Source organism: Nipponia nippon, unplaced genomic scaffold, assembly GCF_047370975.1.
Source record: "Nipponia nippon isolate SJK-2023a ecotype South Korea unplaced genomic scaffold, ASM4737097v1 scaffold_1, whole genome shotgun sequence".
Lineage (NCBI taxonomy): Eukaryota > Metazoa > Chordata > Aves > Pelecaniformes > Threskiornithidae > Nipponia > Nipponia nippon.
Genome location: NW_028262290.1, coordinates 46,322,500 through 46,347,815, shown reverse-complemented (window position 1 = coordinate 46,347,815; position 25,316 = coordinate 46,322,500). Strand labels below are relative to the sequence as shown.

Genomic DNA, 25,316 nt, shown 5'->3' with positions numbered 1-25,316 from the left:
GCTTAGGTATCTAGCCAGAGTTTAGAAACCCGCGCTGTGTTTATTTCCTTGTGGTGGTAAACACCATCATTCGTCTGAGATTTACTTCTGAGTGAGCTTGGGTATCACAAAGGATGCGGAGGCGAAACACAGGCGGGAGAACTTCTCCTTCCACAACACGCAGAGCTCAGACGCAGCTCTCCACCCACTCCCCTCACAAACCAGAGCTGCCAACTCGGGCAGTGCCAGGGCCAGGGCCCAGAGGCCGCAGGCCGGAGCTGCCTCGTCCCCCGCTCCCCGCCTAAGGCCGCAGGGGCCGCCGGCGGGGGAGGAGGCCACAGCCCAAGCCCGCCCAGGCCGGAGGGACGCGGGGCCAGCCATGGCGTTTCCCGCCGGGAAGACCCCAACGGCTCCCGGTGCCTGCCCCGCCACTCGCCCGCGCCGAGCGCCGCCCCTCCGCCCCCGGGGCTTCTCCTGCGCCCCGGGAGGGCCGGTAGGTGGGCGCGCGCCGAGCCCGTTAACGCCTCGTTCACAACCGCCGCGCTGTGAGGAGGGCCTGCCCCGCGCTGGGGCGGGGGCGCGGCAGGCAGGCAGGCAGGCAGGCAGGCAGGCAGGCAGGGAGGCAGGCAGGGGAGCGGCCGAAGCCCCGCACCACCGCGGCGGCGGGGAAATGGGAGAGCACGGACCGGCGGCCGTGCCCTCAAGGCCGCCAGCGCCAGGCCCCCGCCGCGCCCATGCGCACACGGCGCCCTTCGCCGCCGCGGGAACCTCTGCCTTCCCCGCGGCGTCACCCGCGCCCCGCCACGCCCGCCCAATCAGGAGCCGCGGCTCTGGCGGCGCCAAAGCTGGAAAGGGCGGGGGCGCGGCCGCCGGCGCGCGGGAGGGGAGCGGGCTGGGGGGTTCCCGTTGCCCCTCCCCCTGGGGCTCCCTCGCCACGTGACACGGGACGTGGCGGCCTTGTCAGGGGGCGATGCCCAGTAGGAAGGTACCTGCGTGCGCGCGGGGCAGGGAGGGGAGGGGAGGGGGCGGCGGGGAGGGGGCCGCGGCGGGCGCGCGCGCGCCGCCCTGACCTCCCCCTCAGAGTCCCGCCGCGCTGCCGGCGCTCCGGGCGCCCTTCGCGGCTGCCGGCCCGTCCGTCCCCCGCAGCCGCCGGCCACCCGCCGCGGCTCGGTGCCGCGGTGCGAGGCGTAGGTGGTGGTGGTGGTGGTGGCGGCGGCGGCGGAGGAGGAGGAGGAGCAGCAGCAGCAGCAGCAGCAGCAGCCCCGCTGCCCCCTCAGACCCAAACCCGAGCCCGCAGCTCGGGCTGGCGCCTCCCCCCTTGCCCGAGCCCGGGGAGGCGGTGCGAGAGCGACACCCAGCCGGCTCCCCGGGGAGGGTGGCCCCGGCGGCCGGGGCTGTTCCGAGCTCTCGGAGCGGCCGTTGCCGGGCTCTGCCCGCCGTCTCTGTCCCCGCCGGCTGCCGGGAGAGAGGGCCCCGCCGCGGCCTGTCCCGAGGCAGGGCTTGCGGGTCGGCAGCCCGCCGCGCTGGAGCGGGGGGCGGGAAAACGGGCCCTTCGCCGCCGCCGCGGTGGCCGCCGTTGCGCTGCGCTCGCCTTTTCTTCGTCGTTGCAGAGTGGAAGCGCAGCTGTAGCGGGGGGAAGGTGTAATTCAGCCTTTTCCCTTGGATGGCAGTCAGGGAAAAAGGGCAGGGAAAGTAAAACTACGAGAGGAACAGAGACTTAATCAAAATTGCCAGTCTTAATACTCTCTTCAGTAGCTTAGCTTCTTTGGGCATGATTGCGGGTAGAGGGAAGAGAAGTGCCCCGTGCTTTACTTGGTCTCCTTACTTCGGTAGTTTGCTTTGTGCGTTTGATGATACTTGCAGGATAGTAATTAGGATGCTGTCTCTGAGTTGCAGTGCTTATGCTAATATTGAGGTACTGCTGAAAGACAGACTACAAGTGTCGTTGTTCGTGTTATAAATACAAATAGAGTTCAAATAACAGATCTAGATTCTAGACCATTTCATTTTCCATTTAGCATGTGGCTAAAATGGTGCGAATATTCCACATCAATTTTTAAATATAACCACATTTTAAAAACAATTTTTATGGAAGGAAATGTCAACAACAAGCTTAAAATAGCCTACTATATTTCATTTAAATTACCTTGTAATATTGACACTATACATATTTTCTTCTAAAAGTTTTGAACTTCTTGACTAGTGAAAAACTGCACACTTCAGCTGCCAAGGTTTAACCAGCTTGTGTTGCAATGTGATGACAGCTTTTGATAATAGGAGTTTCTTTTGCAGACAAAGATAATGTTCATCATTACTATGTCAATGAAAACCATACCAGTCAAGTGAAAAGACAGCAGTCCTCTCCACCTGCTGACTACTCTATTAATTAAACCATTTTAAAAAACGAACCAACCTGATACGTAACGAAAAGGTATGATAGTGGTGTTGTATCCTAAACGTTTTGGATCATTTAATCTTGTGGAAGCTTTTCTAAAATAATTCTGTTTTAACCATGTTGATAGAGTGCAGATTTCTGTCTAACTAACTGCTTGGCACCAGTTATTAATACAAAGTACCTTTCAATAGTATTCTGTGAGGTGTTTTTTTGTCTCAATGTAAACATATTAATATATATTCTTGCTTAAATAAGCATGTATAGCTTTAAAAAATCCTGATTTTCCAATGGTAATATTATATACATATATGTATCAGTCAATGAGAATAGCCTTTCATTAAGAGTAGCAAAAATCATGAACACAAAGAAAGGTTTTAAAACTGTTTAAAAAATACCAGTCTCACACATAAATAGTAATAGGAAAAGTATTTTTAGATTATTTTTTTTTTCCTTTCCCAAATGCATACTGACAGTGTGGAAAGAGGTATGCCAGGTCATTGTGACCGTGGTCATACACTTTAGATTTTTTCGTGAATGATTACAACTTGATGAAGTCCTTTCTCAGGATCATACATATTCTTGTGAAACGTCTTTGGAAAATATGCATACTGGTTTTCATAGGAATAAAAAATCAATCTTGGCTTGAAAAAAAAATACAGGCTATGGTTTTAATTCTGCAACCTTTATTTAAATCCTCACTTGAGGGTTTAAAGTGCAAGGATGTTTTAATATTAAATTAAAATTTCACTTTCTATCCAGGCACTAAAAACAGTAATTACACTTTCAGGAGCTCAGTAGGATGAATACTGAGTTTTGCTGAAAATGAGATGCCTGTTGTCAAATTCAGTTTTGTGCTGTCTTAAAATTGGGCTTTTGAGGCCTAAGACTCCTTTCTTTTAGTTTATGAATACTTTTATGTGAAGTCTATGAGGATAAAGGCAAAAGATGAGGATGGCTGTTGGTCAGTGTTCGATGTTTCTGTGTACTTTTATGCGATTGTTCCCTTCAAAAATTTTTTTTAAAAAACACAAAAAGTCTCTGGAAACTAGAGCTGCGATTTTCAGCACTTTATTGTTTGTTCTGCTCTGTGTTAGGGAAGAATGCAGTAATTGTATTTGAACAGTTTTGAGTGATGCTTGAGTGACATGACTAACTTCTGGATTTGCATGCGGCTAGTAGGAGGAGTTCATGTAGTGAAACATTTTATTATTATTTTTGCCCTTCAGCTTATGTTGCTTTTTGTGTTAGAGAGGTGAAGTATCAAAGAAAGGCCGCTTGCGTATGAAGTAGATAATATATTGGGTCATGTTTTCCTGGGGTTTCATTCCATGGTTTTTGGAGCAGCCCCAAGAAAGTGGGATTGCTTGGAGCGTAAAGGGCTGTGCAGTGATTAGTCTTTGAACATATGATCCCAGTACCTTCATATAGGGTACTTCTGGTCACCTAATATTGTTGCTTATTTGGCATAAGTAAAAATATAGATTGGTTGAGTGTAGATGTTCTAGATAGAACCATCTATTTAAAAATCGAAAACAACCCCCTGTCACTAACCCATACTTTTAGTCGTCTGGTGCCTAACAGTGATGTATATTTATTGAATTTTCGGAGTGTGTCTCCCTTTTCCTCACTGCACACCTGCACACACGTAGGCTGACTTACCCTTTAACTAAAGGAGTAATGAGGGAAGGATTGCCTGCTGTGCCTTTTACATGGAGGGCTTGATCCTAATTCTACTGACACCAGCAAGAGTAATTTCATTTTTTTCACTCCCTTAGAAGAAAATGCTCCAGAGACAAAATGCAGTGCTTTCGTGAACAGAGGTCAACAGAGAGTTTCTGCATGAGGTAGCCATCCTAGCCTCAGTAACTCAGTATTTCAGAGGTCATATTTTGTCTACAAACACTTCACGCAATCCCCAAGATTCTTTGCCTGACTCTTTGTTTTCTAATAAATCTTGATTTTTATGAGTTACACCAGGTCTACATGATCTAGCTCTTTTGAGACTGATTCAGTGATTTATTTTTTTTTTAATACCAATATCTTGTTTCTAGACACTTCATGCATAACATTAATAAATTATGCAAGATATTTTTTGTGTGCCCCATTTTTATGCCAGAGGAAAAAGATGATGATTAACCTTGTGACTCGAGATTAAGAGAACTCACTGTTGTTGCTGCATTTCTTTGGGAACAGCATGGCCTTCGGGTTAGCTTCACTATAAATATTTATTCCTAAAAGAAACAACTTTCTGGAAGTCTTAGTTTCTCTGTTGCCTTGAAGCTGGCTGGAGCGGAAGCAAAGAACCTTTAAAACTTTCTGTTTCTGCGTGCCAGCCGGTGTATTCCTGCGGCAGAGGTCCTTGGGCACCGGACCTCTGTGCCAGGGTGTTGGGGAGCAGCAGCCCCGGCGGCTCCGCAGGGGAAGGGTGAGGGTGCCCTCCCCGGCATGGGCACCGTGTCCCGCTGTGCCCAAAGGCAAAGAGCCGAACGGAGGCCCCGCAGGGCTGCTCCCAGCTCGCTCGCACCTGCTCCTGGGCCCGTGGCCTCCCTGCTACTGTAGTGCATCTGTAATTTGAAGCGTGGTGACACTAGCTGCGTGTGGAAAGTACGGTCACTGTGTTTCCCTCCTGTTCTTTGGGTTCTAGTCTTCATCCAGAGGGAACCTTCTGGTGTTGTTTGTGTCCTTGAGAATTTTTCTTCTGAATTGCTTGTCTTGTAACTTTGTATCTATATATCTGCAGCTCTTTTCTACCGCACACAAAGTTCATAGTACAGATTTTTAATAAAAATACATTTGTGTGCTTTACACTTATATTTGGGCATAAACATTAGTTTATGCATGTTGAAATGATATACTTCTTACATGGCATATTTGTCTTTAAAAATAAATGTTTGGTGTGTGTATGTATGTGTATACATGCACCCATACATATCTATGCATACATGCAGTGCTACTGTGACAAACTCCCCCTTCCGTAACTGTGGATTGAAGCTGTAGTTCCAATTTCCAGAGTTCACATCAGCTATTTCTATGGAGATTTAAATTATCAAGGAGTTTGGGATGAGGAGAGTTGTCTTTAGGGTTTGTTTTTTCAATTTTTTTAAGGTGGTATAGGATGTGGGAAATGGTGGAAAGGTGTCTGCACTAAAGGCACAGAGCTGTAAGTCACTGGTGTCAATATCACCAGCCAAGTCCTTCTCTTTTCCCTCCTGATGGTATCTGCCGGAAATTTGCAGGAGCTGAGGAACATCTTATGTAGAGGGTGCATTTCTTTACTTTCTTGTTCTGGGACTTCAGGAACTGTTTTCAGTTTTTCTCAGTGACTATAGTGGCTATAAATTTCTGTGTGGTGGTAGGAGAAACTCTAAGATTTTCCTCTACCTGGGGAGCAGGGGGTGTGGTGAGACAAAGAGGTAATTAACCAGAGCTGTCAGCAGTACTGATGGTTCTTCAGGTTGTAATTAAGCTGGTACAGCGTCAAGCAGCTGCTGGAGCGGTCCCACTGGTCCTTGTATCCTTTCTTCTGCCGCTGTGCCAGCTGTAGATAACTAGTGCTTCTTCCCAAAGAAGTTTTCTGCTGGTCTGCCTCTTTGTCACTGTGTCTGCACGGAGTCTGGTGAGTGCCAAGTGCTTGGGAAGAAGAAGGGGGAGAGGGGACTCCAGTTGTTTCTAGTTTTTCATGAGACCACCTGCGCTGAGGCATCCCTGTAGTGCTGCTCTGAAAACCTGAGCAGCCCTGCCCCTGTCCAGGCTAGTGAAGTGGAGGATGAAGTAACACTCTTTTGTCGTTAACAGTCATTAACTATTAAAACTCTCTTTTTGCCTGTCACAGCCATGATTGTCTAGTGCCCCTGAAGGAATACTCCCAGCTGTTTAAAAGTCACTCCCAGCACCACTTCACATTGCGCTCTAACAGTCTAAATATAAGCATAACCATCTACACCATCTAAGCGTAAAACTAGCTATTTATTCTGTTCATATTAGCATTTTTTTTAATCTTGTCAACTGTAAGCATACCCTTTCTATACACACCCTAACCCTTCTTACCTAGGGAGAGGGAATTAGCATGTAGCTTTTAACCTGCCTATTTTTATATAGCATTCCCTTCCCAAATCTTGGCAGTTGTGCATTACTGGCCATACCTCAGCTGCCACGTTCTGCCGTTCATCCCCTGCCTCTTATGCCGTACTCTTTCTTTGCTCCGTTGGTATTACACAGCATAGAGAAATAGAGGGATTCTGTCTGTCAAGGTATTTAATGATTTTAAGAATAACATGGATGAGAAACCTAACAGAGTAATTCCCTAGTTCTATGTTTATTGGGCTTCCTAACAACAGAAATACATTATGAAGCCTTGTTTTATGTAACACTTTGTGTGTGCATTTCTGTGGCTTTTTTCACTTGCTTGCAACTGTTTCTGCTTTTAATTGACAATCAAAAGCAGTGTATTGTAAACCTGTGCTCAAGTCGTAGCGCCATTATTGGCACAGATACACAGTCTTCAAAACTGGAACGTCCCATTTAAGAAATAAGCTTAGATGAACTGCATTTTACACTGTAAATTTTTATCTGCAAAACGTATCTTGCAAAATTACCTTATCATAGAATCATAGAATGCTTTGGGTTGGAAGGGACCTTTAAAGGTCATCTAGTCCAACCCCCCTGCAGTGGGCAGGGACATCTACAGCGAGATCAGGTTGTTCAGAGCCCCATCCAGCCTGGCCTTGAATGTTTCCAGGGATGGGGCATCTACCACCTCTCTGGGCAACCTGTTCTGTTGTTTTACCACCCTCATTGTAAGAAATGTCTTCCTTGTATCTAGTCTAAATCTATCCTCTTTTAGTTGAAGCTCTTGAAGCTACAAAAACATTTGTATAAAAGCAAGACTTCCAGCACTGGCTAAGGTTTAAAAAAACTAACCAAAACCCAAAATCAAAAAAGCAAATTAGAGCCGTGGCATGGTTTTGAGCCTTAGTGCCCTGCTGGCCGTACTGTTAACTCTGAGCCTGGCAGAAGTCATTCACTCTGGGGGACACAGAGGTGAAGCAAACGTCTCCAGCTGGAGTGAAAGCCTGGCTGTGACATTTTGCCACAGAACCAAACAATGGGTCTTGACGTGTTTCAGTTATTAGTATTTTCCTTGTCCGTGCTTTCTTCTGTGTGGAGGCAGGAGTACTTACCAAGAGGATAACGTAATGTAGAGGTTCATGTCTAAGCTCTCTGGAAATGGAGGCTTGGGCCAACATCTTCACTGGGAGGAAAGCAGGATTAAAATTCTCTGTGTAATAATGTTAACCCTTCTTGTTTAAACTGCCATAGCCTCCTTACTTGACATCATGTCCTTATTAAGGTGGTTTTAACTCCTTACTTAATACCACATCAGATTCAGTGTTGTACTTCTTATTTATATATTGGTGGGAGCAGTTTTGGGGACAGTTTGACTTTGGTGATAACGACGTCTTGTAGTAGTTGCTTTGCGGTGTAAATACTCCCAGCGATGTTAGAAGAGGCTCTTGGCAAGGTCAGCTGCTGTCAGAGGAAACTGCAAAGCCCATTTAATTTACTCTGTCTTCTCACCATGCGACAATAGGACCGGCTGACCGGAGGGGTGAAGCAAGATGCTGCTCGCTGTATGCTTTTTGGAACGTACTTGTTCTATTCTTGTGAACACTCAAAAGATCTAGAGCAAACAAATACAGGAAACATAATCAGTTACAAAATGGACAAAAGTTGGCAAAGACTTTTTTTTTTTCTTTTGCATATGTTTCTTAGTTCAAAGTGTAAGTTACAGTCCTGATCGACCAGTTTGGGTGAAAATGTGTGTGCTGATTAACATAAGTTTGGAGTAATTCTTAAATGTAGGTAGGAACTGTAGTTGTTTGAGAGAAAGTATATCAAAAGAAGAAAGACATATTCAGGCAGATAATATAGCCAACATTTTGCAAGATAAGTTTCAGTAGCGGAGTGGGCTAAGACGTTTATCGTGCTTAAGATCAATTTATATGTATAAACTGGTGTAGAACCCTAAAGATAACTTCGGATGCGGTAACAGGCAATTCTCTTAGCTTCAGCTATTCTGAGACATTAAAATCTATTTCATGAAATTAGCACTGGATGCTACTTAGCATCCTGTTTCATGACTTATCTAATAGTCCAAATGACTTCCAGCATCCCGCGTGAGGGGAATGCAACACTTCGTCTACCATTTTTTTGGGAAATGGTTGTGAAAACAAATGTAATTCTTTAAAGCTGAAAGAATCTGGGGGTTTTTGTTTGGCTGTTTTTTAATGAAGAGCTGGATCAACCTCCTTCATAACACAAAGTTCAATTAGATTAAATGTGAGTTTGAAGGAATTATTTAGTTAAAATATATTTTACTGAGCTGTTGCTGTTTAGGATAATATCAGCTTCCTGGGCAGCTAACAGGTACTACAAATGTAACTTAGATAAACAGAAAGTAGTGTACTTATGAAAAATTAAATTTACCCATGACATTGGGGTAGTTGTTATTATATGGTGTTGCATAAAAAATGGTTGCAAGTATTCAAGACTTTTTTTTTTTTTTCCCCAGCTCATTAAAAATTGGAGTTTATATTTCTAAGTATTCAGAAAAAGGGGCAGTCTAGATTAAGTAAAGTTCATTTGAAAAGAATTATGTGTACACGATGTTTTCAATGGGTTTGTTTTTCCTTGTAGCGGAAGCGATTTTGGAATGCAGAATGTACACCTTTCCCAGATGAGACACCCCTACAGCTGAAAAAATCAAATGTCAGGACATCGGTGTCTGCTACTTCAATTTCCAATGCCTGGCTTAGGTGTGGGGATGGTTTTCAGAGCACTTCAGTGCTGGAGGTAAAACGCTGGCTTACTCACTGGTGTAAGACAGAGATGCGAACTGACAATTAAACCAATTTCTGTGCTTGACTGAATTATAAGGTGTTGTCTTTTTTTGTGTTGTTTCCCAATTAACAGCATATTGTTATAACTGTCAAAGTAGACAAAAATGGAAAACAAGGTTATGTAAGGGCATTGTCTTAACTTGTTAGTGTGATTTGCTGAGCATGCGTTAATATGTTATGTTCTACATAGCACTTTTCACTTGGAAAATTTCAGTAATACATTGAAGGATACAAAAGTAACTTGACATTTGGGATGGAGTACTGCATTTCCTAAAAAATATGGAACAAAAATACTCTAGTTTGCATCCGAAGATTTTTTTGATAGATCTAAAGAGTATGTTTGCAACAATGAATTCACTGTAGAAAATCCTGCTTTTTGATGACCCTACAGATGTGGATCTTGGTGCAGATGCTCTTTTGGATGATATATCAAATTATGGTTAATTTTTTGTGTGTGTGTTGGTCTTGTTGGTCACGAACAGAGATGTTCAGCCAGCTGTGAGTGAGAAGTGCTTTGTGCTGAAAATCATCTTCAACCAAGTTGCTTTTATGTTTTTTCTTCTGGTACTGAGCAGTCACAGTGTTGCATAGCTTGTGGGATTTAATAAAATCAGAGCCAGGGCCACTGAGTGCTTCTTTCTGTAACCTTTGAATAGGGCACATGCTTTATCAAGCATGCTCTTCCTGCCCACTTTTCGCATATTAACACTGAAAATACAACAGCCATTGTTCTTTGCAAGCTCAGATGTGATTCCTGTCGTAGTCACAGTAAGTTTGTATTTTCCAAAACAATGAAAATTCAGCTTTTATATCACTGTTCTCATGCTTTATTACCTCACTCATTATGTCACAGTCTAGTAGAAGATAGGAAAACTAATTTGAAATTGTGCTACTGAATTGTGGTGGGTGAGTAATAACAGTTTTGAGTATATTACTACATGTTAAAATTGTCTTTAATGCCTTGGTGATTAAATCTCTCTCTCTGTCTCTTTCTAATATAGTCTCTGAGACCTACTGATAAGAAATCCAGGATTAAGAAGCATCTTGGACCACCGTTAACATCTGTTGAAAGTGCAGCAGGTATGTTATACCTATTTCACGTTAGCATTGTCAGAAGATTGTCACTTTGTTTTGCCCTTTCTCAAGGTAGAAGTTGGCTCAAAATACTGGTTGCTTTCTTCTTCTGTTATTGTAAGCAGAAGCTAATTTTGATGAGAGACACAGTCGTGATGCTATTGTGATTGGGCTCCTTTATTCACCTAGAGTGCCAGAAATACATTCTGCAAAGCTGCAGGCACTTCAGCTATTGGTCTTGAACAGATGAAAGAAGCATCACTAATGCTGTGTATAGTGAGTGTTCTGGCAGGGACAGGATATTTAAATTCTTTACATTTTTAAGAGGAGGCAATGAAAAACAACACTTAGCTGTCTAGATGGAGGGTGAAATACTTCTCTCTTCTGCTAGAGACAGACAAGCAGGCATGACAGAAAACATATATTTGGTAAGTATGAGCAATAGATAGAAAAACAGAATTTTGTCAACCTCCTGCTTTCAGAGTCTTCTATATGCACCCGAGTCTGTTTAATATTGTGATAAAAAAAGAACTCTAGGCATAATAAAGAGGAGGAGGAGGACTTATCAACTTATCCGTCCAGTTCTTTCCCTTTTTGAGCCCAGAGGAAAGGAAAGAAAGAGGGGGCAGTGGCTTCTTCAGTCTTTGTATTTCTACTTGCTCCAGCAGCTGTGCTGCCCCTCTTGGAGTTAAGTAAGTGACCTGCTGGGCACCTTTTATCTACCTTTTTGGGGTTCAAAATCATGCTTTTCCAGATTTCTGAAAATAACCTCGGTGTGTTGCAGGAGGACGTATGGTTGTGTTTCTCTCTTCTAGGCCCTCCCGCCTAATTCCAAATCCCCAGTAATTGTCTAACTTCCCATTTACCTAAAAAATTTTAGTAGTTGTAGGAAGTGGAAAATTCTGCCTTCCTATGATTGATAATTCTGCATGCCCCGCTGCTAAGCATTAATTCTTTTCTCCTTGCTTTTGTTATTAAAAATGATGGAGAAAGGTATTTTGAATTTAAATGTCTGACTTCAAAAACGCAACAGCTATTCTTCCTTACTCCTGAAACGTTTACATTTTTTTTTCTCTCAGGACAAAGCTGGAAAGTCTTCTCTACTGGTGCCGTACTTTTATTTGTTTGTTATTCACTGTATAAAGTCAGAAATCCCAAACCCAGAATTCTAAGGACAGTCTTTATTTAAACCACTTACTATTCTGAAAGGGCACATGCGGGAGCATTAGGACTGTATGTAGAGGACTGTATGTCAGACAGTCATTACTTGCCCTCACGCTGCTGAAGGACTGATTGATAGCATCATTGTATTAAATGAAGTGTTAGCATTTATTGTGGAGCACCAAAATGAAAATAATGCATGTATGTGTAAGAAATACATGTGAGTTAATGCTCCAGTATTAATCACTGATGCCTCGTGACAGGACTGATAATTTTTTTCCAGTTCAAAAATAATATAGTTTAATTCTTAAGAATTTTAGATTTAACAATATCACAGTTGTGTAACAATCTAACACTTTACAATTCTTTTTAATAGGATCTGCTGCTGCTGAAAGCTCTAAGGAGGCTGAGGACATAATATGGACCTCTAGTGGCAGTGATTTTTCAGATGATGAAAGTAAAACATTGATTCCAAGGTTACACAGCAAAAAAAGTGACGATTCCAAAACAGAGAAATCACCTAGCAGACATGACTTATTGTTAGAGGACAGTAGTAGTGAAGGTAAGTTCAAACACAAGCAGATTTGTCAAGAAACCTTCTGTCAACTTCAAGTGCTGTAATGAAAATTCTTTGAGGTCATTCTGACAAAATGACATGATCTAATCCTATTTCAGTTAAATCAGTTGCTGGTTTGTTCATCAATTTCATCTGAGTATGGAATAAGCTCTTAGTATAAATTATGTACAAAAATTTTCAGCCTTGGAGTAAAGGAGCATGGTCGGGCAGGTTATACATCAAGTAAAGCATGTCAGTTCATTTCAATATATTCTAGTTTATTTGTACCATTTCCTTCTCTGTGCTGTGGTACAGATACTGGGGTTGCGAACAGCTTTCCCTGCCTGCCCTGTTCTGCTGGTGATATTGCTGTCTGCATCTACTGACGAGATGTGGCAGGCTTTGCAGCTGCAGATAGCATCATGTTCTGTGGCGTGAGTTTCATTTTGGTACACAGTATTCCTTGTTTCCCCTGTTGGCTGTGTTGTGCGAACAGCCATGAGTTTTGTTCTTCGGACTTGCTTTCTAATTCATGGAGCAGGGGATGACAGAGGGAAGAGAAATTAATTAATAAGCGCGGCTGAAGACAGAAGAATCTTTGCTTGTGTGTTCCGTTACATAAGCATTAATTAGGATAATGTTTAATTTGCATTAGAACTTGTTAGGAAGTATTTTCAATGTGACTACTTCAAGAAAAATAAATCGGGTTAGCTATTTAATACTTCAGCTAGATCTGAAGTATTACGGCTAGACTGCACACCCTGGATGTCTGGCAAAGTGTTCAACTACCACTGTGAGCTGATTCTTTCATCCATATTTTTGTCACTGATTTAACACCATCATTGATATATCTGATGGTCATCTTCTGTAGTTCCTAGTAATTTTCTTTCCTTGTTTTTGAAATGGAAGGACTGTCCGTGTTCTAGACCGCAGTCTAATACTCACCAGGAATATTTCTAACCTGCCATTAATATCATTCTATTGCACTTGTCTCCCACAAGTATATCCTGCAGGTTTTAATCTTTAATTCTCTTTTTTTTAAGAGACAATACACAGACTTGTTTTTACTCTTGTAAGACAGTAAACTTTGGTTGCTCTGGGTAAATGAAGAAACCCTGGTGCATTATGTATCTGCTTGAAAGTACTGAGGAAATCCAATCATTTCCTGTTTTCCTTCTAAACCCCAAAATATATTGACAGCAGTGAGGAGTAAAAGAACTGTAATTTCCATGCTTTTTCAAGTAACCATCATACACGCTAATTATAGTACACATGTATCTGTGTGTGTGCATATATAGGTACGGTTTTAAGTATGAGGAAATAGCTGAGAAAGTATTTTTAAGTGACATGCCCTTTCACCTGAAGTTCACCTTCAGAGACAGAGTGTTAGTACTTGAGTGTGACAAGATATAACCGATTGTCTCATATTTTATTAAGGAATTTATACTGCTGCCACAAGTGGTATGCAGCTTGCCACACAGCTTCAAGAGAGACCTCTTTGTGCTACCTGGTCACCAGTATCTGTGTTTAAAGTTTCTGATGAAGCTTTCTCGTAGTTAGGAACAGAAATGCATTCCCGCGCGTGAAAAAGCAGGCAATGCCAGAGCGGTGGGTTTTTTTGTCTGGGTGTCTTCAGAGTGTGGAAACTCCGTGAAGAAACTAGTGATTTAGACTATAGTGGCACTGCCAAGTCCAGAAGGTACTGCCACAGTTCCACAGATCTGTACAGATGCCTGGAGCGTTTTGCAGGTGCCTCCTTTCTCTGCTGCCTCTCCCCTGTACGTGACTCTTTCGGTGTTAGAAATGTGACATTTACAAAAGCAAAAAAGCAAAACCAAAAAAGCTTTCATACCTCCTCCTCCGAACATGCTCACTTACACAAAATACAATGAGATTCTTCCTCTCAGTACCTTGTGGCACTTGGACCTGAAGGGTGGTGGGGCTGCTACGGCAGCTCAGGCTTCCACTGCCTCCAGGAGATCCTCGGAGGTATGAGTGGGCTTTTGGCGTTGCACTAAACACTGCCTGGTCATGAGGATGGTGGAAGGACTGTTCTGCAGCTCTATCTTTTTTTATTGCCATTTTGCTGTGTGGGTTGTTTTGTTGTTCTTTGTTTGCTTGTTTGTTTTTAAAAAAACCTCCATCTTTTCTTGCGCCTGTTCTTACTAATTTATGCTAAGCAATCCTCTCTGATGTGCTTAGAGGTTTGATTTGCAGACCTGCGTGCTTAGCCATGGTGTTTTAGGAGGTGGCCATTTCAACTAGCTTTTTCAGTTCTCTGAGGGGGTTACCATTATAACAGATGTTAACTTACACCAAATTTTCAGCTGTTCCAGGTCACTGAGGTATTTGCTTAGAACAGTTAATTCTGAACAAGTGCACTTGGAAAATCCAATGCAACTAGGCCAAAAAAAAAAAAGCAGACTAAAACCTAGGAAAACTAATAATAACTAAATTAAAAAAACCCTACCTACCTAAGCGGTTAAATATACTGCCTCCTTGTGGGCAGTACTTTGAAATCTTTTTTTAATGTAATTATTATATCTTTCTTCACAGAAGCTTCTATTGTCTGCTAGTAGGATTTAGCTTTTATGAGAGACAGGATCACAAAATAGTTAAACGTAAAAATCAGTCAAACATATGTAAAAATAGCTTTGCACTTTTTCCCAAGTGAGGGATAATTGTGGTATTACTCTGTTTGAATTCATGCTTATGAATAATATATGGTGATTAACAAAAATGCTTTTTACAAATATTTTTATTTTAGACGAATCAGAGTTCATTGATTGGGAGAAGGATAGTGATTCTACCGATAGGTGTGATGGATCACAAAAAGATGACAGCTCACTGGGGATATCAGACTCAGACTCCTGCACAAATCTCAATTCTCCGCCTGTCAAAGAGGAGAACGATCAGCTTTGTAAGGTGAGAAACTGTTTCAGGTTTAAAAAAAAAAAAAAAAAAAAAAGAAAAGCTTCTATTGTAATTATGGAGTGTATTCATATTTGATTGCACTTAATTTGGAGGAATGTAAGGTTTTTGCTTACCTCATCTCTCCAGAAGGAATTCTGTACACAAGAATTTCAAGGCGTTTTCTCTGACTGCCAAACCTCAAAGCCAAGCAGTGCCCCACACCTAGAGCTTGGTGGTGTGGTCACCGAATCACGGGATGACTGAGGCGGGGAGGCACCTCTGGAGATGGTCTCGTTGAACCCCTCTGCTCAAGGCAGGGTGGGCTGGAGCTGGTTGCTCAGGGATGCGTCTGGTTGGGTTTTGAGGATCTCCAAGGATGGAGACTCCACAGCCTCTCTGGGCAACCTGTGCCAGTGCTCGGTCATCCTCACAGTAAGGAACTTAGTTCTTCCATTTAAATGGAATTTCTTGTATTTCAATGTGTGTGCAAAAAAGCTGATCAAGTGGGTAGGTTTCTCACCAGAGATGGGATGATCTGGATTCTCTATAGCCCCAGGCTGCCTGTCAGAAGTTGATGTCCAAATTTCCTGTAATGTGGTGGGTGAGACAGTTACCTGTTTCTTTGCTGTACTTGAGACCTTGACTATATAAAATCCAGGTATCATGACTAGAGCATGTTCTGAGAGCGATGATAAGGGACTAATTACAGGACTCCCTACATCACTGGAAAGTGATGAGGATTGAAGAGCTCAGGAAAGGGGCAGTAGTAAATATTGAATCATACCAGCTAAGATTTGGTAGTATTTTTTCTTTTATTTTTTTTACTGTAGAAAATATAACTTTATTTATAAAGAAGGCATGCTGTGTCAAGTATAGAACAGACAGCAGAAATTTTGGTCTTTGGTGTGTAACAGTGAAACGGCTTGTATTAAAAGCCTCAAGATTTGATGCTATCCTAGGCAAAGTTAACGTTGGGCCTCTGGTGGGGGAGGCTGGCTGCACCCCCAGGCCCTCCCGGCGAGCCCCCGCGCTTCCCAGGCTGGGAGGGAGAGGCCAAGAGCGGGCCGCCCAGCCGGCGGGGGCCGGCGCATGAGGGCAGGCTGGAGGGCCCGGGTTCGCCGGCCCGCAGGAGGCCGAGGAGGGCTCTGCCCGTTCTCAGAGGAGCCCGGCGAGAGGCTGAGGGGCAGCGGTCACCTGGCAGCAGGGGAGACTCGGCTGGACGAGGGGAGGGCGCGGGGCGCCTGGCGCGGCGAGGCTCGGCTGCCGGCGCCGCCCGTGGCCCTGAGCCCGCTCCCTCGAGCCCGCTCCCTCGAGCCCGCTCCCTCGAGCCCGCTCCCTCGAGCCCGCTCCCTCGGGCGGCGCTGGGCTTCCGCGGCCGCGGCGGGCCGCTCCCGGCGGGGCCCCGGCAGAGGGCGCCGCAGGCCCGGGCTGCGCGGCCCCGGCCCCGCCTGCCGCTCCGGCCGCCTCCTCCGGCGGGCGCGGCCCTGCGGCGGCTGCTCTGCCGGCGGCGGGGAGGGCGCCGGGGCCGGCCCGGGCAGGCAGGCTGGAGCTGCGCCAGCGCCGGCGGGCGAGGGAGGGAAACGGGCCGGGCTTCGGCCGGCGGTAGAGATGGGGACGGGGAGGGCTGTTACCGAAGCGGATGAAAGCCTTACTAAAACTCATTGACATTTATGTATCGATTCTTTGTTAAAATCACTGTGCGAGAGTATGGATGGAGTATGAACGTGAGTTCTGCTGGCAGAGGAAGAGCGGTCTCCGGTTCCCCGGTGAACCAGTTCTGTAGCAAGGTGCTGCTGCCTTTCTGGGGATGTTGCCTTGCTGTGGCCGGAGGGTGAAAAAAGTGGGTCTGGATGTAGTGCACGGCAGCATGCCAGCTGCTGCGGCAACACGTGTGGCCCCGCTTTCGGCTCACTCACATGGGTGTCCGTAGCAGTTTAGCACCTGTACCTCAGAGTTCGGCAAGGGTTCGTCAAGTATTTTTCTGGTTCTTGAAGAATTGGTTTAAAATATCTCAAGTGCTGGTCAGCAGCATCGGAAGAGACCACATGGTTTGAGTAAATCTGGGAAAACAGAACTGGGATTTATGCAAGCAGTAAGAGTTGTTCTGCTTTTATTATACCAGCATGACTTTAGATGGAGAGTTGGATAAATGTTACAAGACACATTCATATTAGTAAATGGTGCTCATGAGAAGGCTTTTTCGGATGCAACCATACTGTAATAAAAAATTTTTAACCCTAACCAGAATAGTTATGCTACTACAAAAGATGTGGGTACACTGGGAATCTGAGGATGCCTCTGCAGATTTCCCCTTCTCCCTTCCCAGTTGGAGTGCCATGCAGTGGTAATTCTCATGGGTGGTCAGGAAGTAAACTTTCTTCTGGGAATTTGGTGTATGCAGGAGGGTAAATCCCCAGCGATCACTGTGTCTGTTGCAGTCTTTGTTTTGCTTTACTTGGGATATGTTGTTTTCTTAGAAAAAATTGCGGGCGAGCTGTTTGAGAGGTTTCCAAGGGAGAATAGAAAAGCAGTGTTCACTATAGGAGGTCATTTGCTGTATGAGTATTCTTTAAAAAGGCCTGTTAATTTTGTGGCCTAGTTCACGGTGGGGGAAGGAAAAAAAGCCAAATGTTGATATATCATCATTTTTGTGGTATTTACTAAATCTCTGGAACTTAATGGAGTGTGTGGCTAATCAAAAGCCCATGAAATTTATTTTATCCCACTTCAAAATATGCCAAATACCAAGAGGTTCTGGAGGTTTAGGATTGCTGCCAAAGTATCTTTATGGTAGTATTTACCCATGATAGGAGTATACTGGGTTTCTAATGAGAAATCTTAAAAAATGAATAACTTTATGCTTTTTTTCCCCCTTATATACCAATAGATCTAATTTGAAAATTACTTCTATTCAATGATAATTAACTACATAGAAAGACTTCATATATTGTTTTGGTATGAAGACAAAACTCTTGCTTATCTGTAGGGTGTAAAGATACAGTCCCAATTCAGTTTATGTTCCAAGTCCCTGTGCTGTGTCTTTCCTATCAACTAGCCACCTCTGACGTGTAAAGCTGCTTGATACAGGATAATGAGGAAGACAAGTTGAAGCTGGTCTTATGGTGAGCAGCTGTTAGCTAATTTTTGGTTTCGGTTCAATTCAGAATTTTTGAAGAAAACATGTGCAAGGTATGACATGGTCATGCTTTACTTTCCTTTGTATATTTTTAGGGGATGGGAGAGTTATTTTTTTAATTGTTAACTTTCCTTTGACCTATAACTGGTTGAATTTTTGCTTAAGGTGATGCAGGACAAAGATCTGGCGAGGTCTGATCCCAGATGGTTTTACTCTGAGAGTTCCTCTGCTTTAAGTTGCCTGTGGTGGATGCCTAAGTTGAGCTTTTTCATGCAGACTATGGTGCTAAAATAAAGATTAGCCATTAATGTTAATTTTTCAGCATACATGTTTTTCAGAAGAGCACCATGTAATCATCTCAGAATTGATCTAACATATTTTTATGCATTGGTAATGACTACTTTTTGCCTGACTTGTGCAGAGACCTTTCTCATGAGCTGAAGTTCCATATTTTATAAAAATTGTTCATCTCTGAATTATTTTCGACTTCTAAATATTTTAATGCTAGGGATTAAATGAAATCTAGTGCTCTCACGTGTGAATACATGTCTCCTGCCGTACTACCTCCTCAACTGGGAACTCTCTCTGGCCCTGCGCATGGAGTGGCATCATCTTCGATACTCAGATCCCTCCTTAAAACACTGTCTATAACTTAATCCATTAAAGTAGGCTAGCATTTTTATGGAGTATATAATTTTGGTGTCTTACAGAGTATGGTCTTTTTGTCCCATGTGTTAAATCTACTTATCAGTTTCTGATGGCTGGCCAGATTTGCTTGCTTTATATGCAAGGCAAGTGAGATTTATCGCAGAATGGCGTGAGGAGAATTTTTTGCCCTTTATACTGCTAAGGTGTGGGAATTAGTCTTCTGTACTTGCTATGCAGCATTAATAAAGCTTAACTGGTTATAGCAGACCCTCTTCATTGCAGAGTACACTATAAGCTTGTCTGCTGATCTTAACTTCTAATTTGGCTGAAAATTCATCAAAAAGCCACATGGTTAAGAGCTTGTTTCCTTTAAATACATATAGAATGGTAATACCCCCAGAGTATCTTGCTGTATGATGACAGACAACTGAAAAAGAGAATTGCCACGTTTTATATGTTTCAAAACTCTTTTAAATGAATCACCAGCGTGTTCTCAGCTCTCTACTGTGCTGCGGTCTGTGTGTGCTGACAGTGGGCGATCTGATGTGATGTTGTTGTCTTGTGCAAAAATCGTTGCAATGTTGTGCAAAAGGTTAATTTTTGGGTTTTCCCTGAGGGAAGAACACATTATTTGAGAAGCCCTTCCTGCGCATGGATGTATGTAGGTGTATGTCTTTTATCTGAGGCCTTCTCATCTGTCAAAATAAGGTTCACTCAGTTGCTTAGTTCATGGATTTATTGCTGTCTTAACTTTGCTTTTAAAAAACCCCCGAACTCTGTCCTTCTGTGGTATTACGCTGAGGGGGATTCAACATACCTAATGAAATTCTGAAGAGATCACTTGGAAGGTGAGCAGGCCAAGATTTTGCTCTTATTTCTAGGCCTGCTTTTATGTCCTTCCTCTCTCGATCCATTATAATGGTAATCATAACTATCATTGGCTTGGTAATTAGAATTGAGTCTAGAACTATTGTTGTGTAACAGAATTTAAAATAGGTTATCTCAAGGTAGGGAATCATTATGGCAAATGGAATTTGTGTCATCCTGTCAGACTGATGACTTAACACTGATAAAGGGTGATGGTACGACCATGTTATTGCAAGCAATTATTTTTGTCAGTCCATTACCAAAGGAAGCTTATTAGAATGTATACAAGAATACCCACAAGCTCACTATTATTTCTAAATGTGTACTTCATGGAATAATTCAGGTTGGAAGGGACTTCAAAATGTCTACAGTTCAACCTGCACAAAGCAGGCTCAGGTACAAGGTCGGACAAGGTTGCTTAGGGTTTGTCCAGTTGGATCTTGGAAAACTCTAAGGATGGAGACAGCATAACCAGTCTGGCCAACATCCTCCTTCCTTCCCTGCCTCTCTCCTCCCTGTCTCCCCCAAAACTGGAACCTTACTATTTTGGGTAGAACTGGTCTCTTCTAGCAGGGCTCTTCAGGTGGGCTTTTTAGGCGAGACCTATTAATCAAAAGACTGCAAGTCAACAGTAGTACAGAAACATATGCCTTTTGCGTTCCTATCAGCAAGGTGGAATGATTTATACCTGAACTGCTAGACAAAACTGAGCTTGTGTACCAGCTGCTTTCTGCTACATCCTATCTGCAGGGATGTCTCTGCATCTTCTGATCCAGAAATTAAGCCTTGGAGCTTTTTTCCTTAGTCACAGAGAATAGGTCCCCTCTCAACTCTCTGTTTCCATGATTTGCTCAGATTACCAGAACAGGAAACAGCATGTTTTTGGATGAGCTGTGGCTATCTGTATTATAACTAGCTTCTCTTAAGTCTCCAGTTAAACAATGACCCCATTAATTTTAAATTAGGATCGAAGATATTAATTCAGCTAATACCTAACTGGCTCAAATGTTCCTTGCTTTGATGGTGTAAAGTATCTTGGGAAGACTTTCCTTTATAATTCCGAGGGACAGGAGTTCAAACCTCAATGTAGCTGAATTGGCTCGTTGTCCTCCTGCCAAATGACACAGTCATATGAGTGTCTTGACGCTCATCAGGTGTCTTTTCGGTGGTGTCAAAATGTTGAAAGTCCACGGTGCCATTTTGAGGTAAGTTTCTTTGATCACAGCTGTCATACTTAGAGGTGCTTGCATGTATGTGTGTATGCTCTTGTAGGTGATCCAGAGTGTCACTGAGGTAGCTGTACTTCTTTGTGCCTAGTTTGTGAAATTCCCTGGATGTCTTATTAACTAAGTATAACAGAGACTCCTGTGTACCACGTTCTGGGTGTACAAAATCTGATGGATTGCAGGAGCTATCACGGTGACATAAACAGCCTTTAGACCTTGCTGCCTTGTGCTGTCATCCCCAGACTGTGTTTTTATGTTGTCTGAAGCACCAGGCTGTTTGTGCATGCTAATCCAGCCCCTCTGCTTTGTTTAACTTAAGGCTTCAGCTGAGCCCCATATTCTTTCTTGCACAGCTCTGGAGAGCAACAACTTTAAGTGCAGCTGACAGCATTGCTATCTTGGCATGTATGTATTGAATGCCCCCCTCTTTGCTGTCTTCGTCCCCTCCTCCCCACGTTTGCCTGGTGTTTTAAACAAGGTTGAAGCGGCCTGCGTTAGTTTTCCTGCGACTGCATGCTACAGGAGGCATCTGGGTTTCCTCAGGCCTGGCACCTCTTGGCAGCGTGGCTCTCTTCACAGCACTGCAGAGGGTCTTTGGGAGTACTAGGGAGAAGCAAAGCTGTGTATGTTTGCCCTGTCAGGGCCCTGACCTCCATCTCAAGAGGTGAAGCAAAGAAAGAGGGTCTCGTCTGTCTCCCGTTGGTAGCCTGCCTGGTGCTACAGCAGAAGAGGCTACAGCAAAGAGTAGAGCATGCACTGCTGGGAGCGCGGTGCTCTCTGAAAGGAGAGAGAGAGGATAAAGCCAGAGGAGTTAACAACATTACTAGGAAGTTGAAGGCGTTTGTCTTGTTTCCCCACCTCTAGGGAGGCTCTCTGTTGTTTGCCATTATGGATAATTTGCTAATAGTTTTGTGCTCTGCAAAGAGCTGTGAGGACAGTGAGAAAGCTGCTGGGTTTTGGTTTGTCTAACTTTGTCTTTCAAACCGTCTCAGGACTCCTTAGGTCAAACTGCAGGAGAGATTGGTTTGAATTTGTTTTAAATCCTTTTTGAAGGAAATGGTGGAAGAGAAGGTTTAGTGGAATGCATAAAACCAGTCTTAATAATTTCTTGTTCTGATAAATGTACTTTCTAAATACTATGGTTCTGGAAGGAGACCTGAACAGAGTAGATTGGCTAATGGCTTGAATGCTCTAAAAGCCTTTGGTTCAGTCTTTCTTGTGGGTTGTCACTTTGTTTTAAAAATAATTTTATTATCTTTTAGTGGCTGGTTCTGTCTCCTGTCATGCCAGTTCATTGCGTCAGGTGAAGACCCGAATATATCAGGGAAAGTAAAATGCTCTTGTAGTACCAGGCACGTTTGTTGCATCCAGTGGTGAAGAAAACATTTCTTGTCCTTTTAAGGCACCTAGTGCAGTTGCAGCTTGCATCTTTTCACAAGTGAACCTTACTGGTCTAGGGGTTTGTGGCAGCAATACAAGGACATACGCACGGCTATCTTGGAAAAAAATGCATGTGTAATACTGCTTATAGAATGGCTATTAAGTGAAAATGAGATATTTAAATATCCAAGGTCATCCAGTTCCTGGTAGAACCAGTAAAGCATGACCTGTACCAAAATCATCCAACTATCCCTGTATTTAGGCTTCATCTTGTTATGAATTTCTTGTGAGTTTTCACTGAAACAGAGCTGTTCCTTTGGTGGTAAGAGTTGGTATATACCGGCTCTTTGTAGAATCTACTGAATTGTGAAGATCTGGAAATAAATTTAGAATACCTTAGAAAACACAGGAAGAACAAAGTTTAGAAAGTATTCTGTACTAACTATTCTGTACTGTTTTTCCAGTGTGTTTCTCCCTCTCTTTAATGGATGGACCCCTTGTATATCTGTGCTTGTTTTTATCTCCCATGGAAGAAGGCAGCGATGTGGGGGTTTTGTGTGTGGGTTTTTTTTTGTTGTTGTTTTTTTTTTTTAAGTCATGCCACTGTATCTTTTGCTTGGAAAGAATGCAGTTTGGTGGTATGGTATGGGGAACAGGACATTTGTTCCTGGCTCCCATCACAATGTGGAAGTGTGTTGGATAGATAAGAGGAGTAAATGGGGGCAGAACAAATGGAATAAAACTGAGAATGTTTGTAATAAAACTTAAGAAATTTGGAGGTGGGAACTTTTGTTGGGCAGGGGGTTGGCTGTCTTGGGGACAATGAGATGGGACTGGGGTGGGGTGAAACCTTAATGTCTCTCATATCCAGTTTGTCAGGGTCTGTGTCATGTTCTGTTGCTCTTGCTTTGTGATAAACAGTTTCTACACAAACATCTGAATCATCTGTAGACGACAATTCAGATTTACAATTCTTTTGTTATCTGGACACTTACATTCCAGACTAATAACCCTGGTCGCTGATTAACCCTTTCCGTGGAGACAGTCTGTAGCGATGGGCTGTAATGCCATAACTGTAACATGTTAAAGAGGATTTTGCCTGCTCTGCAGGAATCTGTTAGCACACTCTCATGTGTATGCCAGCTGCATAGAACCCTGCTCCCACACTTTTTTTTCCCCCCTTTAGCATATGGCTATTTGCCTTCAGACCAGGGCAGTAGCCTTGACTACTTGATGGTTTTGTCTTTGTCCTTAGTCTCTCTGGAAATATGCTCATAAATAGTTACTTCATACGATATCTTTCCCACTACTCAGAACTTCAGCCCAGCTTTATTATTCCCACTTGCTGGACGCATGAAGAAGCTGTTGCACCTGACTGTTGATTCACTGCTCAGTCCCAGCACAGTGGCATACTTTTTGACTCAGTCCCAGTCATTCTCCTCCCACTCTTGTCTCTTCTTCCTAGCGCGGTCACTATTTCACTCACTTGTCCCCATTCACCCTCACCTGGTCGTTGCTCCGTCTCAGTTCACCGGTTCTCTTGCCTAATACAACTATTTAGTTCTGTGCCACGAGATAACTCTCATCTGGTTGCAACTCTTCAGAAATGGTGGCTGCAGCAGCTCCTCACATCAGGTGTCTCACCAGTGCACTGCTGCTGTTGTGTGCAGAACACTGGAGGCTGCCACAACTCTTGTTTCTCTACGTGTATTTTTCTTGTCATGACACCAGTGGAGGAAAGCCCTGTTCTCCCTTTGTAGGAATCCCGGTGGGGCTGTTGGAAAGTTTGATGCCTCTGAGAGGAAATGACTTGTTGGTATTTTGCAGAGACCTTGACACCTTCTTGTGCATGGGAAAGGGACCATTGAAGCTAAGTGAGAAAAGCAGACTGGAACTGTCTGTGTATGAAGGCAAACACGATGGGCAGAGCAGCTTCATCCTGACATAAAGTCATGGATGAGAAGGGTTGAGGGTTGTGTTGGGGTTTAAATACTCTGAAAAGCTGCTAAAAACACTGCAACTTTAAAAATCCATTAAGTTTGCACGTCAGCTGTACTTGTGGATAGTAGTTTTGGTTGTCCCGTTCACAAAAAAAGAGGTGCAGTGGAACTAGAAAAGCTTCAGAGCAAGTTGGTAAGAGTGATCAGATATATGGGATGTTTTCTGCTTGAGAAAAATTCCATAGAATAGAAACCTTCAGCCTCAAAAAGAGATTGCTGTGGAGAGGACGTGAAAGAAACCCATGAATTGCAAATAGATAGGAAGAAGTAAATGAAATGACTAGGTACTGTATAGAGCTAGGAGACATCAAGTGAAGCTAGCAGGATGATCCGATATTAAAAAGGAGTTTATTCATCCCGCCATATGAGCTGCAGAGCTCCTTGCCACAGGATGATATGGATGCTGAAAGATTACATGGGTTCAAAACTAATTGGACAAACTCCTGGAAGACAAATCTCTTCAGGATTAAATACAAAGATCTTGCCTCTAGTTGAAGCCACAAACTGGAATCAGGGAGACTGTTCTGTGGCAGCATTGCCACATGTTTGTCCTGTTTTAAGCTCTTTCCTAAACATCTGATGTTAATCATTGTTGGAGACAAAAGTAAGGGGCTAGAATGATCTTTGGTAGATTCACCTACAACTATTCCCATGTTTGTGTGCTGTGGGCTTTTCAGTGTGTATGAATTTTGTCCACTTTCCGTTGCTACCCTCGGTGCTTTCTCTGCAGAGCAATTGAGAAGTCACATACCAAAAGGCAGTGTTGCAAATGGATCTCTACTTGGTACAAGGCAGTGGGCACCCTTTGTAGCTCTAGTTCTCTACCACCTACTGCCCTGTGTGGCTTCTGCAGGGTATTTTGTCATGTAGTCTAGTTCATGCTTACTCTTACGTTTTTAATAAAGCTTTCTGAACAGATAGAGGGATGGAGAGGAGCCTTTGAGACAGCATACGTTGTGTAGAGGGTGATGACTGTAGCCAGACTTGCCTAGAGAAGCATTTAGCTTCCCTGGAGTGAGCTGGTGACAGGCTTCACAGACTAAGTTTCTTTAACTTGCTTGATTGGGTGAGGGAGAAGTGCA

At 43.6% G+C, this 25,316-nt stretch overlaps 1 protein-coding gene across 7 annotated transcripts in view; it reads left to right on the top strand.

The window, feature by feature from the left end:
- Positions 1-209: 209 nt before the first annotated feature.
- The window catches only part of SPIDR (scaffold protein involved in DNA repair), a 208,036-nt gene continuing 182,929 nt past the window's right edge, over positions 210-25,316 (top strand). For 6 of the 7 annotated variants that reach the window (XR_015703862.1, XM_087753773.1, XM_087753750.1 and 3 more), the window contains exons 1-5: positions 210-472; positions 9,071-9,226; positions 10,275-10,353; positions 11,885-12,070; positions 14,832-14,989. Coding sequence is in view for 6 of the 7 variants with exons in the window: in XM_087753773.1 (XP_087609899.1) it covers positions 359-472; positions 9,071-9,226; positions 10,275-10,353; positions 11,885-12,070; positions 14,832-14,989 (693 nt within the window). In the remaining variant the exon portion in view is untranslated. Of the gene's footprint in view, positions 473-868; positions 965-9,070; positions 9,227-10,274; positions 10,354-11,884; positions 12,071-14,831; positions 14,990-25,316 lie in introns of those variants that run through there. The other variant, XM_087753767.1, reaches the window with a different exon arrangement.